The sequence below is a fragment of the Neopsephotus bourkii genome, unplaced genomic scaffold (assembly GCF_033783945.1).
Source record: "Neopsephotus bourkii isolate Nb327-2 ecotype Australia unplaced genomic scaffold, CSIRO-AGI_Nbou_v1 NB_1572, whole genome shotgun sequence".
NCBI lineage: Eukaryota > Metazoa > Chordata > Aves > Psittaciformes > Psittacidae > Neopsephotus > Neopsephotus bourkii.
In genome coordinates this window covers 7159825-7175262 of record NW_026902048.1, presented here as the reverse complement: position 1 = coordinate 7175262, position 15438 = coordinate 7159825, and the positions used below count along the sequence as shown (strand labels likewise).

The window sequence follows — 15438 nt, the reverse complement described above, 5'->3', positions numbered from 1 at the left end:
GCCAGAAAAACACGCACCAAATTGATGGCTTTGAATAAGGAGGGGTCTTGTGTGTGTGATAACAGGACAAGGATCCATCCCTTGCCACAGAAACTGGTGTTATCAAAGGAGCCTCCATAAAGCTATCAAGCACACAATTTAGTGCTTTGTGTCAAGGCAGGAGCTTGCCAAAGGTTTCCTGAAAAAGAACAAAAGAGCCAGGGCTTATCTGCCTACGGCATCTCCTTGATGCTCAGCAGGGTCATGCTGCTCGATGCTGCTAATCCATAAGCAGTTTCAGTTGTGCATCACAGTGTACCTCACAGCGTCAGCTCCTCTTACCAAATGGGTGCTTGCAGCCAACAGCCCAGAGAGGGACAAGGCGAGCCTGGGATGTCCATTGAGATGGGCACCATAGGAACTATCACCACCACACAGGGGTTTAGTCCTGTGCAGTGCTTGGTGCTGATCCACTCTCAGCAGGGGGACACCTATTTCCCAGGGGGATTCCTCCTGAAGCACATACAAATAGCCTTTGGGATTGTTGCTGGTACCACTGGCTGTGGGGAGGTGTCTGTAAGAGGCCAGGCGTGCACGCCTACCTTGTAGATGGACAAAATAAAGGGAGATGTGTCCTTCCATGGAGCCCATTTGTTTCCCATCTGCCAAGTGGAGATGATGGCAACACCTTTTCAGTTGGAGATAAGCATGGATAAATCCTTCAGGACTGCAAAGCACTCCAGTTCACAGAAAGGAGTTATATAAAGGTGCTTATATTAAGCACCTTACACAGACACACCAGCTCTAAGCTGGATATAATCTTGTTTATTGAGGTTAGAGCAAATGGCTTGAAGTTAAACTGGCTGGGATCTCATCTGAGCTCCGACACGATCTGCAGTGGGAATGGAGCAGAACTGTGGGACAGTGCTGCCCTTTGCCTTCTTCCTTTTAAATCGCAGTGTTTTATGTACCCTGAAAGGGCACTTGATAGCTGTACCGGGCTTCCGTGCCCTGAGGGTATTCAGTATCTAGCTTTCTTCAGATAGTCCTGAAGTTCCTGGTATCTAACTATTAGTGTCCCTAAAAGTAGAGCTTGAGTTTAAAGAAACTGTTGCCCTTTTGGTGGAAAAGGCAGAGCCTGTGGAAAGCTTTTTTCCCTCTATAAAACAAACAGAGGAGACCAGCTACATGCAAGGAGTGTCCTGGCCAGAGGCTCTTGGAAACCACACGCTGGCACTGCCAGCAGTGACGCTGCAGGAGGTTAGAGATGCTGGCGCTGAGCACTCGGTTATCCTGTTAGAGGGATCAGGAGCAGGCTGGGCATTAATCCTCTGTGACAGTGCTACAGATCGCTTCTCCTTCCCACTCAGAGTCACTGACACATGGGGCAGGATGGGAGGCTTGATCCCACAGAGCAGGAAACCTTCCCAGGACCTGTGCTGTGGCCTGAACCACATCTCTGGGCTGTAGGAAAGAGCTGTGCCTGCAGGGAAAGGGGCTGGATGCCTCTGCCAGGAGGGTTTTTTCGGGCCCTTGATGCTGGGGTGAGGGAGGAAAACCATTTGTAGGGAGGATTTGGGAGGGTTTTGGGTGGAGAATCCCTCTGGGGTGTAACGGCTGCCTTTATTCTGATATAAACATAAGCCAGTGAACTCCCTTATAGAGCAGACAGAGGGGCTGCCACCCAAAATGATCAATGCAAGGGCTGAGTGGGACTTTGCTGGGGGTGGGGGTTATCACTGCTATGTGATAGTGGGGGGAAGAGGTCCCATGGGTCACAGATGAGTGTCTGAGAGGGAGTGGAGAGAAGGAACACGAAACTGTGGTGATACCCAAGCCATCACTGCAAACTCATCAGCCATGAGACGCAGCCTAGCAGGTTTTATGGCAGTTGGGGGCTTTAAGCTTGAGCAAGGGGCAGGCTGCATATTGTTCACCTCCCTTGTTCATGTGAAAACACCTTTGTATAGGCCTGGAAATAAGGAGGATTGCATCAGAGGAACGTGCAGCACCATCACCCATTTTCCTCTTTATCACCTGAGCTATGGGAACCAGGCTATCGGCTATCTGCATGGCTCAGAAAGGGTTACGGCACAGCAAAGCCTGGCAGGTCTCCATGCAGAAGAAACCAAACCCAGTGCTAAATCCTGCTATAACAAGGCCTAAGTAGTCCCTGCAGAAGGGAGTGAAATTATGCCTGACCTTCGACCTACCCAACTCTTTCAAGTAGAGCCATCCCTTGCGAAAACTTGGCTCTATATGAGCCCAGGGAGTGGTGTTTCCATTCCTTGCTGCTTCCCTGTCCTTGACAGGTTGCTCCTCTCTTTTCTCTCACTCACAGAGCTTCCCTTTTCCAGCTGGCACAGCACAAGCTCTTCCCAAACCCGGTTTCTCACTGGAATCCATCACAGGTGTCCACTCAAAGAGCCTCCAGGAAGCACCATCCCTATGGAAGCATAGCTCCGCCTGGCCTCCACCACTCGCTGTTTAGTATTCTTTCCCATGCACGTTCCTCGGGACATCGGCATTCATGCCCCTGGGGACAGAAGGAAAACATTTTGCTTTCTGTTTTTAGAGAGGCTCAAGATGTTTCTGCAGCTCCCTCTGGGTCCTGCATCCTCTCCGAGACCAATCCGGGCTGTAGCCCCTCAAGAGGCAGAACAAACACCCTTGTCCTAGTTGTTTGTGCACAGCCCTGGGAATCTTGCCTTGTGCTTTCCTTCTCCTGACCTTGTTTTCCTCGGAGCACCACAGCAGTAATTACCCTGAGGTTGCAGGGTTATTCGAAAGCAAGTGCTGTGTATAGTCCGCTTCCTCCTTTCTAGCTGCTGTTTCTCCTTCCGCTGGAGTTCAAGTCTGCCTGGAGTTTCCTTTGCATGGGTAATGGAAGGAAACAGCACTAGTGAGGATGGGGCTGGATGGGAGTACATGTCCAGATCCCTGTGTTCCTCACAGGTCCTGTGTTACAACAGCCAAATTCCTGGCATATTGGGGCAGCTGGATCTGGCAGTGGGTCTGTCCCTGGGGTGCCATAACCTGTCTGGGTGCTCCTATGGGCACTGGTTGATTGTGTCCAAGAAAAGCATTAACTGGATGTTGGGGAGGGGGGGTGGTGGAAACACTGGTCAAAGTGCAGGGTGCTCAGCAGGGCTGCCCAGCTCACTGCGGGCTGCGGTGGCTGCATTGCCAAAGCCAGAAATGGAGCAATCCTCGGACAGAGTCAACATGTAAATATGAGCAGCTGAAGCGTCTCATTTGGGTTGGTTAATGCTGAAATGGAGGGTTTTGCAAGAAGAGATAAATCAGCTTCATACTTAGGAGGAGGGCTTGGAGTGGAATTCCAACGTGGGGTCAAATGATCCAGCATTCCTGTATTGTGCAGTTCTCTTTTCCAAAGTCTTTGCTGCTGAATATGGATTTAACATGAATATGCTTTAGCCCAATGGTTTCTGCCTCACAGGTCAGAGCTCCACATATGACACCATCTCGAGGGCACGGCTGGGCTTCTCCAGCCCTTGGTAGGTGGGCACAGCTCAAAGATGAGCTCGTTTGTGGCTGACCCAACAGAGCTATGGCGTTGTGCTCTGTGCAGAGCTGTTGTCCCCCCAGTCCCTTTCCCATGCACGCTTGGCCTGGCTGTTTTCCTTGATGCTGGTTAGGAGAAGCTCAGGAGAACCCCATTCCTCTGGCATGCTGTGCTGGTGCGTGCCCTAGCCTGGCAGAGGTGAAAGCCTCTCCAGGTTCATCCCACCCATGGAGAGAAATGTGGGGGGTTTGTGCTGCAAAACACCTCTACCTCCTGCCAAGTGCTGGCAGCCCCCGCTGCTCCCCATCCAGCTCTGCACCCTCTGCCTGCCAGCCAGGGCCGGGAGCCAGGGGCACCGCCACCCGAGGACCAGGGTCCGGTGCGGGTCTCTCTGCTGGACCCCGCACCCGCAGCATCCCCATGGTGCCTGCTGGCTCCTTTGGCTACGGGGCCAGGTTCGCTCCCCGCGGTGCCTGGGGCATCACCCCCCCATCCCATCCCGCAGCCCCTCCCGCTGCCCGGTCCCGCCCCGGGGGCGGGCGGCGGAGCACGTGGGGCCGCGCCGGGCCGGGCTGAGTCACTCCCGCCCCGAGCCCCGCGGCGGAGGGGAGCAGAGGGGAGCGGAGCGGCTGCGATCGCATCGGGGCGGCTCGGGAGCAGCATGGGGGCGGTGAGGCTGCTGCGGGCACCGGGGCTGCTGCTGGCACCGAAGCCGTTGCGGGCACCGAAGCCGTTGCGGGTGCTGTTCCTCCTGGTGCTGGGGCTCTCGCTGCTGCTGGTCGTGACCGGTGAGTGCCCAGGGAGCCGGGTGCTGGGGATCAGCGGTGCCGAGGGTCAGGGATGCGGGGATCAGGTGCCCGGGGTGCAGGGGAGCCGGGGTGCTAAAGAGCCTGGGGTGCAGGGGAACTGGAGTGCCAAAGATTCCGGAGTGCAGGGGGTCCGGAGTGCAGGGGATCGGGAGCGTAGAGGATCCAGGGTGACAAAGAGCCTGGGGTGCTGGGGATCCGTAGTGCAGGGCATCTGGGGTGCCAGGGAGTCTGGAGTGCTGGGGATCTGGGGTGCCAGGGAGCGTGGGATGCGGGAGATTCATAGTGCAGGGGATTCAGGGTGCCAAAGAGCTCGGGGTGCAGGGGATCCGGGGTGCCAGGGAGCCTGGGGTGCTGGGGATCCGGAGTGCAACAGATCTAGAGTTCATCTGTCCAGGGCGCGGGGTTGTTTGGTGTGCAGGGAATCCGGGGTGCAGGGGATTTGGGGTGCAGAGCCAGAGGATCTGGAGTGCAGGGCAAGAGGGTCTGGGCTGTTGTGTGCAGGGGTGATGAATGGGAGGGTGCGCAGCCCTCAGGGCTCCTGCTGCAGGAGCGGAGGAGCTCAGGTCCCCAGCCCCTTGTCCTTACTCCTGAGCTCGGAATAGCTCAGCGGGGCTGTCCCGTGCTCTCAGGGTTAGATAACCGTGCCCAGAATGTAAACAGCTTCCCTGGGACCGCCTGGCACAGCGGCCCTGCCAGGGGAACCCCACGAGAAGCAGCTCCATCATCACCCTGTGGGTCACGCCTGGGGTGATTGACTCCAAAAGCAATGGGTGAGAAGGCAAAAGGGTAGCAAAGGCCAAGCGTGGGCTCCGGGACGGGGGACAAAGGGGCAGCAGAAGGTGTGCTATGAGGAAGGCCCTGTTTGTGCTCGCTCCTTCTGGGCAAGAGATGCCCATTGGGCCCTCACGAGACAGGCTTGACCTGACCTCCCCCTGCCTGCTGGGATGAGCTGTCCCAGTTTTCGAAGGATGTTATTTTTGCCTTCCAGCCAGCCTGTGGGTTCAAACATGCAAACATTTCCAAACGCAGTGGCTGATCTTTGTTGCCTTGGTTCCTGACTGTCCAGGCTGTGACAGCTCCGTCCCTGCCTGCAGACAAGTGTCTGTGTGGAGAATGGAGATGCTGAACTGCAACAGATGAGAAATAGGAGCATCCAAAACTACTTGCCACAGTGGAAAATGTGACCCGTGTGCCTTGCTGCTAGGCAGGGGCCTGGCTAGTGAGACCACTAAGTAAGGGATAATTCCTGGGAGGGGAGGAAAGGGAGTGTAGTTACTTGTGTAGTATAAATCTGGGACCCTCCTGTCCTGAGCATGGGAGGAACCCTTGCTCCTTCGCTGCTGTATCCCACCCTACAGTATGCTGTGTTGGAGGCAGTGCAGATGCTGGGGAGCTCATGTTCACTGGCGCTCCGTGCCTGCGGGAGCAGCCAGGTCCTGCTGCTGAACAGAAGCAGCTCTGTCCACTTGGCCTTGGCCAGCTGCCGGGAGTGATCCTTGGGATGGGGCTGGAGACCTGCGGAGGGGCGTGGGGCGAAGGCATCCCCACGTATCCGCAGGAGCTCTCTCTCCTCCCATGCTGTAGCTCATGGCAGTGCATTGATGGAGCATGAGGTCATGCAGAACAGGCTGGGCAGTGCAGGCAGGGACTTGAACCACTGCCCAAGCTTTTCTGCCTCCTGAGGCTGGGCTAAGGGAGCTACACCATCTCTTCAGAAGCCTTCATGGAACACTGGCCTGTCTGCCACCAGTGTGTACCCTGCAGATGTGGAGCGTCAGGAAGAGTAGGATTAACTCACGAGCCCTGCTATTAAAAGACTAATGAGTGGGAGCTCACTGAGTAGTAGCTTAGGCTAATGAGAGCTGTGCTGTTTGGTGTGGGTCCAGGCAGCGAGCCCACAGCTCATTAACTTCCACCTTCCCCAGGGCTTGCCCGTAGTAGGGGGTTATTCCTGGGTCTCCACCCAGCCCTTACTCTGATTCCTGCAGCATGGCAGAGGAGAGCCTGGCACCAAGGTATGTGCTGTCCTGGCACTTGGTGAGGAGGTACCGAGGCGTTCAGGGTGGGAATCTGGTCTAGGTTTATGGATAATGGCACTGTCTTGCAGCTCTCGGGGCAGAATAAATTGAGGGTGGGAGGAATTTCACTGGGGTTCTTGCAGTGTGATTTAGCGCTTCAGTGGGGAGCAGAAGGTTGTGGTGCGTTATCATCGGCTGGTTGCCGGGAGCTGCTCCTTCACTCCCCTTCCTCAGCAGGACAGAGGGAGAAAAGCAGATGAAAAAGCTCCAGCGTGGGTCCTTCCCATGGGGCACAGCCCATCAGGAGCAGGATGCTCTGGTGTGGAGTCCTCCATGGGCCGCAGGGTGGATACAGGCTGCAGGGAGACAGCCTGCATCACCATGGGCTTCTCCATGCCCTGCTCTGGCACCTGGAACATCTCTTCCTCCTTCTCCTTTGCCCGGGCTGTCTGCAGGAGGCAGGCACTGGCTGTCTCCAGTGCAGGAGCAGCTCCTGGTGTCTCTCAGCAGCCCCCTTTGCAGCCCCCTGCAGCCCCTCTCCACATGAACCCAGTACCGTGGGAGGTGCTGGAGGTGGATGAACAGGCAGGGAGGACGGTGCAGCCCATGTAGGGATGTGGCTGTGGGCTGTAGCTGCCTCATGGGAGCTGCTGGGGCAGTGATGGAGGCCTGGCAGGCTTTGTGCAGGGATGGACACTGCGCTCCCTCCTTGCGTGCCTCCAGCGTGTGTGAAACAAGGCGTGCGGGCTCCCCCTACAATGGTTTCTGGTTTGGTCTCAGGAGTTCTGACTTTCATTAGCAAAACTCAGCAATGGGACCAGCTCCCTTGGATAATGCTGTGCTGTTCATGCCCGAGCGAGCCCCGGCCTGGCTACCCCTGCTTCCCAGATAAGCATCAGATACATTGGATGCACCAAAACCGCGGGTTTCCCCTGGCTTGGGTTTGATGTGCAGGCTCTGTTAAACCCACTTTATTGTGTGCCAGGGCAGGACAGGTCCTGGCCACTCCGTCATGCTCCTTCTCATCACTTGTGAATGCCAGAGGACCCAGCAGCCTCTCTGCGTGCTCCCCTCCCTGCAGCATCCACAGCTGGAGTAGCTCCTGCCGTTGAGCTGGGATGCCTCCATGTGCATCCGCAGGGCTCTGGTGGACACCGGCCTTTGGGATGGCTTCCAGTGACGTGTGGCTTTGCTTCCAGGAGACTTCTGCGACGTGAACCACTGTCAGAATGGGGGCACCTGCCTGACTGGGATTAATGAGACCCCTTTCTTCTGCATCTGCCCTGAGGGCTACGTTGGGATTGACTGCAATGAGACAGAGAAAGGTGAGGGGCTGACCCCTCACGGGTGCTCTGTGAAGGCCAGGAGCCTTGCAGCATGGTAGTGTGCCCTCATGGCCTTGGGGTCCAGCCCTGCTGATGGGCACATAGAGTGGAGATCTAAGCAGTGATGCGGTGACCTCCATTCCTTGGGGGGAATGCAGTGTCTTCAGGGAGTGACAGCCCACTGGTGCTTTTCTATTCCATCCATGCCCGTATTACTGCTGTTTTCCCTTTCCCCAGGCCCCTGCCATCCCAATCCTTGCCACAACAATGGCGAGTGCCAGCTCGTCCCGAACCGTGGGGATGTCTTCACTGACTACATCTGCAAATGCCCTGCGGGGTACGATGGGGTGCACTGCCAGAACAGTGAGTACAGGGGGAAAAGGGGGCTTAAGGGCTTGGGGACCCTCTGGGCAGCATTGGGGGGACAACCGGGGGGTGTTTCAGCTGTGTCTGTGTTTGGCACTAGGCTCTATCAGGGACCAAGGGCTGGTTTGGACCTTGCAGGGTGGAGGGAAGGACCATGGTGTGGGAATGCAGGTGTGCTCTGCATCTCTGGTGCCTTGAGTAATGGGAATAGGGGTGCCTGGAGGGTCAGCCTGACCCATATGGGGTCCCAGCCTTGCCATGGCTGTGTGTCCTTATGCACACATGTGGCTGCAGTCAGTGGGGACACGGCTTAGGCAGCTCTATAGGTCAGAGCTTCAACCTGTGCCACCGTATCAGCAGGGACCCTGCCATGGCCCCGGCTCAGGGGACGTCTCCCCCTTTTCCTGCTGCACTGAATGAGGGGTGCCCTCCCCAGAACTGGCTCCTGGGTCTCCTCCTGAGCTCCCCAACTCTGTCCTAGACAAGAACGAGTGCTCCTCCCAGCCTTGCAAAAACGGAGGCACCTGCCTGGACCTGGATGGGGACTACGCCTGCAAGTGTCCGTCCCCGTTCCTGGGGAGGAGCTGCCACGTCCGTAAGTCCCTGGCACCAACTGTACAGAATTCCCTTTCCCTCCCTGTCCCCCACTGCTCCGTCCCTCATTGCCAGGGGAGGTCTCACCAGCTGGTTTAGGGGATTTGAAGAGCAGCCATGGGTGCCTATGTGCTGGCGGCCCTTGATGCCATCAGGGACCTGTTGGAGGGAGCATCCCTGGGAAGATGCTGTCTTCTCTTTGGGGGTACCCAGAGCAGCCCTTTCCCCTGCTCCCCAAATCTCTGTGCTATAAGAGGGTTTGGTTTTGTGGATGAGGAGGGGGAAGTACACCTTGTGGACAGCCAGGTCCTAGGGCAGGTCCCCACCTCCTGCCCTGTCCCCAGACAAGAGGCAAACGGCTCCCTGGTTTTGCTTACTGGTCACTGTCTCTCTTTGGTGCTGATGTCCCTCCTGCCCTCAGGCTGTGCTGTTCTCCTGGGCATGGAAGGAGGAGCCATCTCGGATGCTCAGCTCTCAGCATCCTCTGTCTACTACGGCTTCCTTGGCCTCCAGCGCTGGGGGCCAGAGCTCGCCCGCCTCAACAACCACGGCATTGTCAATGCCTGGACCTCCAGCGACTATGACAAGAGCCCCTGGATCCAGGTACCTGCAACAGGACTGGGAGCACCGGCACAGCGCGGCAGCCCTGGTACCCATGGGTGGTCTTGCTGGGCTGCTCTTAGGGGGTTTATCTGGTCCTGGTGGCAGGTGTGGGGCTAAATTGCTGCACAAGGGGCATCTTGTGATGTGCCTGGGGAAGACAAGGTCCCTGGGGTTGAGATTTTCCCTTCCTCTCAGTGCCCTGAGCAGCCCCTCTCCTGGTCCTGATACTGAGCTTTGGGCACAGGGGCTGTGCTCCCCATCCGCACTGCTCCCTGCTCACGCTCTCCTCCTTACCCAGGCCAACCTGCTGCGGAAGATGCGGCTCAGTGGGATCATCACACAAGGTGCTCGCCGTGTGGGCCAGCAGGAGTTTGTCCGTGCCTACAAAGTCGCCTACAGCTTGGATGGGAGGGAATTCACCTTCTGCAAGGACGAGAAGCAGGACACAGACAAGGTGGGCGGCGATGCTCTGTGTGAGGGCAGCGCTGCGGGTGCTGGGGTGGCTGCGAGCTGCATCCCGAACTGGCCCCATGTTTGGGAGGGTGCTTTTGACCTGGGTCAAAGGCACATTGGGAGCTGGCCTAGCAGCGAGACCGCACAGGCAGCTCCGGTGCCGGGCAGCACTGTCTGGCTCTGTTTAATTGACCATAGTAAGCATAGCCAAAGCAGCAGTGCTGACTTATTTAGGTCATTCAGATAATATCTTTATCGCTGACATGGGGACTGGGCATGGTGAGCGGATTATGTGTCTCAGTGCTGTGTCTGCACCAAGCATGAGCTGACTGTGTCTCACTCTCAAAGCAGGAATATTGCCTTTCCAGGGAATGGCTGGGAGAATCTGCCTTGCTTTAGAGAACAGGAAAGTTGCTCTTGTTTCTGCAGCAGTGGGAAAAAATGCAAGAAAACACAGCCTGACTCTATTTATTGTGTTAAAAAGAAAGAAAGGAACCACCTCTCTGCTTGTTGTGATTTGAGGAGTATCGCTGTAGCTGCAGGGAGGGGATGTTGCTGTATGTGTGGCTTTGTGGGGCAAGGGCAGAGCAGGGAATGGAGCTGCTGCAAGGTCATGAGCTGCTCCAGGGCACTAAAGCAGAGCCCTGCTTCCCCACTCCATGCTAAGGTCTGTCTGCTGGGCAAGGTGTCTCCTGCAGAGGCTATGGCAGAGCCAGGACACTGTTGGCCGTTGCAGGTCTTCCAGGGGAACGCGGACTATGGCACCATGCAGACCAACATGTTCAACCCTCCCATCACCGCCCAGTTCATCCGCATCTACCCGGTGATGTGCCGCCGCGCCTGCACGCTGCGCTTCGAGCTCATCGGCTGCGAGATGAATGGTAAATGCCAGTGCCTCTCCCAGGTGTCCCCAGGGACCGCAGGGCAGGGGGAGACACGGGGCAGGGCATTGCCCTGATACTGGTTTGGATCCCCTGGGACAGAGGATTTGTTTTTCCCATACCTGCTATGTGATGCTTGCAAACACCCCTGGGTGTTTTGGGGAGCACAAGCCATTAACCCCACCAGCTTAAGCTGCATTCTCACACTGGTAACACCTCCCAGCCCAGGGATTTTATGGCACCCTTCCTATTCTGAGCTGTGAACTGTCTGCTTTTCCTGCTGGAGAGCTTGAAAAGCACCCGAGGATCAAAGTCCTCTGGGAAACGTGAGGAATGATTAGCCTGAGCTCTTTCCCTGTGCCTCTGGCATTCCCGTCCTGTGGCACATCCCCAGCAGCCAAGCACAGGGTGCCATGGGGGCTTGGGTCACATCCTGCTGCTGCACGGGTTCAGTGCCAGCTCTGCTTTTGGCTGGGGATGCCTTTGCATTGCTCTCTTCACCCATAAAAGCAGCCTGCTGCCTCCTGCCAAAGCTGTATCCCGGAGCCAGGCTGCGCTGTGAGGACATCTGTACATCCCTGCAGCAGGAGGCACTGTGAGCCAGGGAATAGCTGGGAACTACAATCCCAGGAAAAGGCGAGCCAATTGCTCTGCTGATCCTGGCCGTGGGGGAAACATGGGAACGTGGGGATGGCACCCACCAGGGTTAACAGGTTTTGCTGCGGGCTCTTTCCTTTTCACTGTCTATAAACTGTTGTGTTACAGTGTATTTCAACACGGCAGGTTGCTCGGAGCCTCTGGGCATGAAATCCCGCCTCATCTCCGACCAGCAGATCACAGCCTCCAGCGTCTTCAAGACCTGGGGCATCGATGCCTTTACCTGGCACCCCCATTACGCTCGCTTGGACATGACAGGCAAGACCAACGCCTGGACAGCACTCAGCAACAATCAGTCCGAGTGGCTGCAGGTGGGTCTCGGTGCCCTCCCTTTGTAACCTCAGTTCTCTCCCCCAGCTCCCCCAGATGTGCCCGGGTGCTGGAAGCAGAATGGGCACAGTGGGAGATGCTGGGATAGAGCAGCTGGATCCCTGCTGTGGGGCACACAGCTGAGATAGCAGGGACAGGTCAGGATGGGGCCACCAGCACCCACTTTAACAGCGATGGGTCAGACACATCGGTGCTTATGGAACCAGGGTGGTGCCATCTCTGCAGACCTTCCCATGGGGTGCACCGAGCCCGCAGCACCCCAGTGCTGCATCACCCCACTGGGGAGTGCCATCCCAGCCTGGGGTGACCGTGCCATGATGCTCCTGCTGCCCAGAACGTTGTGTTTCTGTTTTGCAGGAAAAATACCGGGTTTGCTTTTCTCTTCCCAGCTTGGAATGGGAACAAATAGTTTTGAAATTTCCTTCTCAGTTTCCTTTCCTCCCCTGTTTTTATCCTTTTCACATGATTTCATGACATAATGGGACAGCGCCGTGTAGATATTTGTCCTGCTTTTTATTTGGGGAATGATTAAAAGCAGCTGCTTCGTGGCCCTAAGTAAACCAGTTTATCAAATGACTGCTGGTGGGGTCGGGATGACACGCTGAGTTGGGCTGTTGCACCACAGGCTGACTTTGTGGACATGTACACAGATGTAGACGTGTGCTCTCATATGTATATGTACATGTGTGATCTATAGCTGGTACTGCCCTCGATGAGCATAAAATAGGAACTAAATGAAGGAGACTTGCAGCTCTTTTGCTGGGTTATGAGTAGCGTGCCAGCAGCTGTAGTGCAGTGTGGCAGAGTAAAGAGAATAGAAACCATCTCACAACCCAACCATCAGACCGTGCTGAGCTGCATATTTTCTCAGCCAGAATCACTTTCCAATGGAAATGCATTTCCTTTGGGAATCCTTTATTTTTTCTGAATTCAGATTTTTTTTACTGTCATTCCCACATTGACCTTTTCAATGAAAAATGTCAGGGTGGCAGCAGTGGGGAAGGGAGCTGAGATGGAGCGGTTTGTGTCCTGCTTTGGGTTGCTTTGAGGGATGCTGCAATGGTGTTCTATTAGTTACTGTGGTATTAGGGTGAGGGTCAAGCAATGAGGGCCAGCACATCCCAGGTACCCCTGGGACACGCAGGATGCTCTGGGGTGGGAGCACTGCTCCTGCGAGGAGCCTTGACGAGCTTTGTCTCTGCGCCAGATCGACCTCCGGGACCGGAAGAAGGTGACGGGCATCATCACGCAAGGAGCCCGTGACTTTGGGCACATCCAGTATGTGGCAGCCTACAAGGTGGCTTACAGTGACAATGGCACATCGTGGACCCTGTACAAGGAAGGACAGACAAACAGCACCAAGGTGTGTGGGGCAGGGCAAGGTGGGCAGCGACCTGGGCTTCAGGGATGCTGCTATGGGATGGGATGGGGTAGTGGCAGGAGGTCCTGGCGGTGCTGACACCCACCTTTCCCCCCATAGATCTTCCATGGTAACAGTGACAACTACTCGCACAAGAAGAACGTGTTTGATGTGCCCTTCTACGCCCGCTTCATCCGCATCCTGCCCGTGGCCTGGCACAACCGCATCACCCTGCGCGTGGAGCTGCTGGGCTGTGATGAGTAGGCATGTGGGGAGGAAGGACAGGGCTGCACCTGCCCACCACCCAAGCCTGCACCCTGCCCACCTCTGCCCGCACCTGCTCCCACCTCACACCCCTCTCTCCATGTCCCCAAACTCGGCAGGCGGCCAGGAGGGCTCCCCTGCCCTCGTTGGCGCTGGGGCCACAGCACTGCACTTTACAGGGCTCTAAAGGTGGGATGTGGGGACAGCTCCTGCTCTTTCACCCCACTAGCCAGATGGGAGGCCCCCTTGTGTGACCGGGACTGGACTGAGGGACCTTCTGCAACTGGGACTTTGTTGGAGGACCCCCATCACGGAACCAGGGCTTGACTGTATCCTCCCAGTTAAGCCTGGAGACACATTTGCTCCTCCTTTTCGCTTCTGCTTCCAGCAGAGAGGCTGCAGCCAGCGGCAGTCCCCTGCCTGCACTGGGGCTTGGGGCTCAGCAGCTTTGGGGGGCTTAGGGCAAGCACCCTGGGCTTGCAGGCTCCAGCATCCCTCCTGCTCCCTGCATGGCTGCAAACAGGGGCTCTGAAAAACCCACTTGGCTGTTGTCCCCTGCCCGTTGTGCCATGCCCTGGGTCTCCTTGCCTGCGGTGTCAGCGCTGCATAGTGTGAGGGGAGTGATGAGACGGCTCCTGTCAAGAGGCATCAGGTCCCTATTGCCCGTGGCTCTGCCCGCTGGGTGTGTTTTTGCAGTCATTGCCCATTCCCCTTCCTGGGACCATGCGGCTCCAGCACCTGCCAAGTCTCAGCATCGCCCCTGTCTCCAGTTAGGGGTGCCTGGAGGTCCCTTGTCCCCAGAGCTGAGCGGTGAGCGGGGAGGCCGCAATCTGGTGGTGGGGCAGAGGTGGTTTGTAGCCACAAAGGTGCGGAGGAAGGATGGGCAGGGTGGTGGTTAAACCATCACAGAGCGCTGTGCCATGACCCTTTGTGTACCCTGACTTCTTTCCCTTTCCATGGGGTGGAGGGGAGCCTCTTGCAATGCTCGAGCCCTCGGGATTAGCAGTAGGAGATGAGCGAGGCCCAGCACTGGCATCAGGGTGTCCTTCCCTGGTGATGCTTCCCTTTCCTGCTGGGATGTGAAGTGGCCACGGAGCTGGGCCGGCAGTGGGATGGCTTTGCCAAGCGCGGAGGGAGCCTGGGTGGGATAACAGCAGCGGCCCCGCTCTGGGGTGTCTCTGACAGTATTAAAACCAGCTGAAACTGTTGGCTTGGCTGCTCTGTGCTCCCAAGAGCCACCTCCCGAAGCACAGTCCTTTGGGACCTCCTCCATCCCAAGGGGCTGCCCCCTGCCATGCTGAGCCCACGTCTCTCTGCTTTCGCAGCCCCTCCTAGCACCCTTCCCTGCACAAGAACCAGGGTACCAGTGCATCTTCCCTGCTGCCTCCACCCCGTCGCAGCTGCCAGAGCCTGTGCTTGCAGCTGGACAAGCACAGTGGGATGGGACGTGGGGAGGGGAAGCCGCTATCAGCACCCCACGCCCTGTGTCTCCTCCTTTGGCTTTGATCCTGGAGCAAATCCACCAGCTGGGAGCAAAACCGGCTCTTACACCCCAGGGGATGCTCCCAGCAGTGAGGACAGGATCCCTGGTAGGAAAGGAGCACGGGGCTGGACAGGACAGAGGAGCTCTGCTCTCCAGAGCCTTCTGCCCTGAAGTTGGCGTGAATGGCCCAGGACAACCTGCATCCCACCACATCTCTCCATCCCTGCAGCCCTGGACCACCTCTATGCACCTTTGTGCTGGCAGCAGCGCTCTGCTCAGCCCATGCATCCCATTCCCAGGCTCCTGCCTGGCCCCTGGGCACCAGAGGGGCTGCTGTCAGGGACCGGGCTGAATCCACTGTGGCTGCTTGGTGACAAACAGCAGCCACAGCTCGAGGCAGGGACAGGCTGCCCGGTTCACCTCCAGACATGCCACCCTTATCACCGGGAAGCTGGGGCAGAGATAACAGCAGCTTGTTCTGAGTCCAGCCAAGATAGCCCTGAGCTGGGGCACAACACAGGCTCCATGGGGAGGGTGATGGGACCAGATGCCCTGTGTCAGAGCAGGGGATTCTGTTGTGGCCCGTTGCCACCCCCAGGCAAACCCCTCTGACGGATGCTGAGCCCCTTCCCAGCTCTGTGGCATTTCCTTCCTCCTCCAGAGCCCTAGGATGGGGAGTTTGCTGAGGACCAGAGCAGGGTCCCTCACGACTCATCCCCGGGCCTCGGATGCTCTTCCTGGCCGCGGCTGGGTTGCTGGAGCAGCAGGAAGGCTGCGGCACCCCGCTGCT

The 15438-nt window shown here is 57.1% G+C and overlaps 1 protein-coding gene across 4 annotated transcripts; it reads left to right on the top strand.

The window, feature by feature from the left end:
* Positions 1-4151: 4151 nt before the first annotated feature.
* On the top strand, positions 4152-14372 carry MFGE8 (milk fat globule EGF and factor V/VIII domain containing). 4 transcript variants are annotated; one of them, XM_061371346.1, is made up of 10 exons: positions 4152-4293; positions 7532-7657; positions 7895-8020; positions 8505-8618; positions 9039-9220; positions 9519-9674; positions 10410-10554; positions 11338-11522; positions 12749-12904; positions 13022-14372. In XM_061371346.1, exons 1-10 carry the CDS (start codon positions 4167-4169, stop codon positions 13163-13165), a joined length of 1461 nt encoding a protein of 486 aa, XP_061227330.1. In that variant the 5' UTR covers positions 4152-4166; the 3' UTR covers positions 13166-14372. The 4 variants fall into 4 exon arrangements, with proteins under 4 accessions (XP_061227330.1, XP_061227329.1, XP_061227328.1 ...); XM_061371345.1 differs by having other exon boundaries at positions 11320-11522; XM_061371344.1 differs by having other exon boundaries at positions 8460-8618.
* Positions 14373-15438: the final 1066 nt, after the last annotated feature.

Excerpts from the sequence above, each read along its gene's own strand:
- MFGE8 (XM_061371343.1), top strand. The coding sequence starts at position 4,167 with ATGGGGGCGGTGAGGCTGCTGCGGGCACCGGGGCTGCTGCTGGCACCG. Across the intron at positions 4,294-7,531 it reads GCTGCTGCTGGTCGTGACCG|GAGACTTCTGCGACGTGAAC; the intron begins GTGAGTGCCCAG and ends CTTTGCTTCCAG. Across the intron at positions 9,675-10,409 it reads AGAAGCAGGACACAGACAAG|GTCTTCCAGGGGAACGCGGA; the intron begins GTGGGCGGCGAT and ends TGGCCGTTGCAG.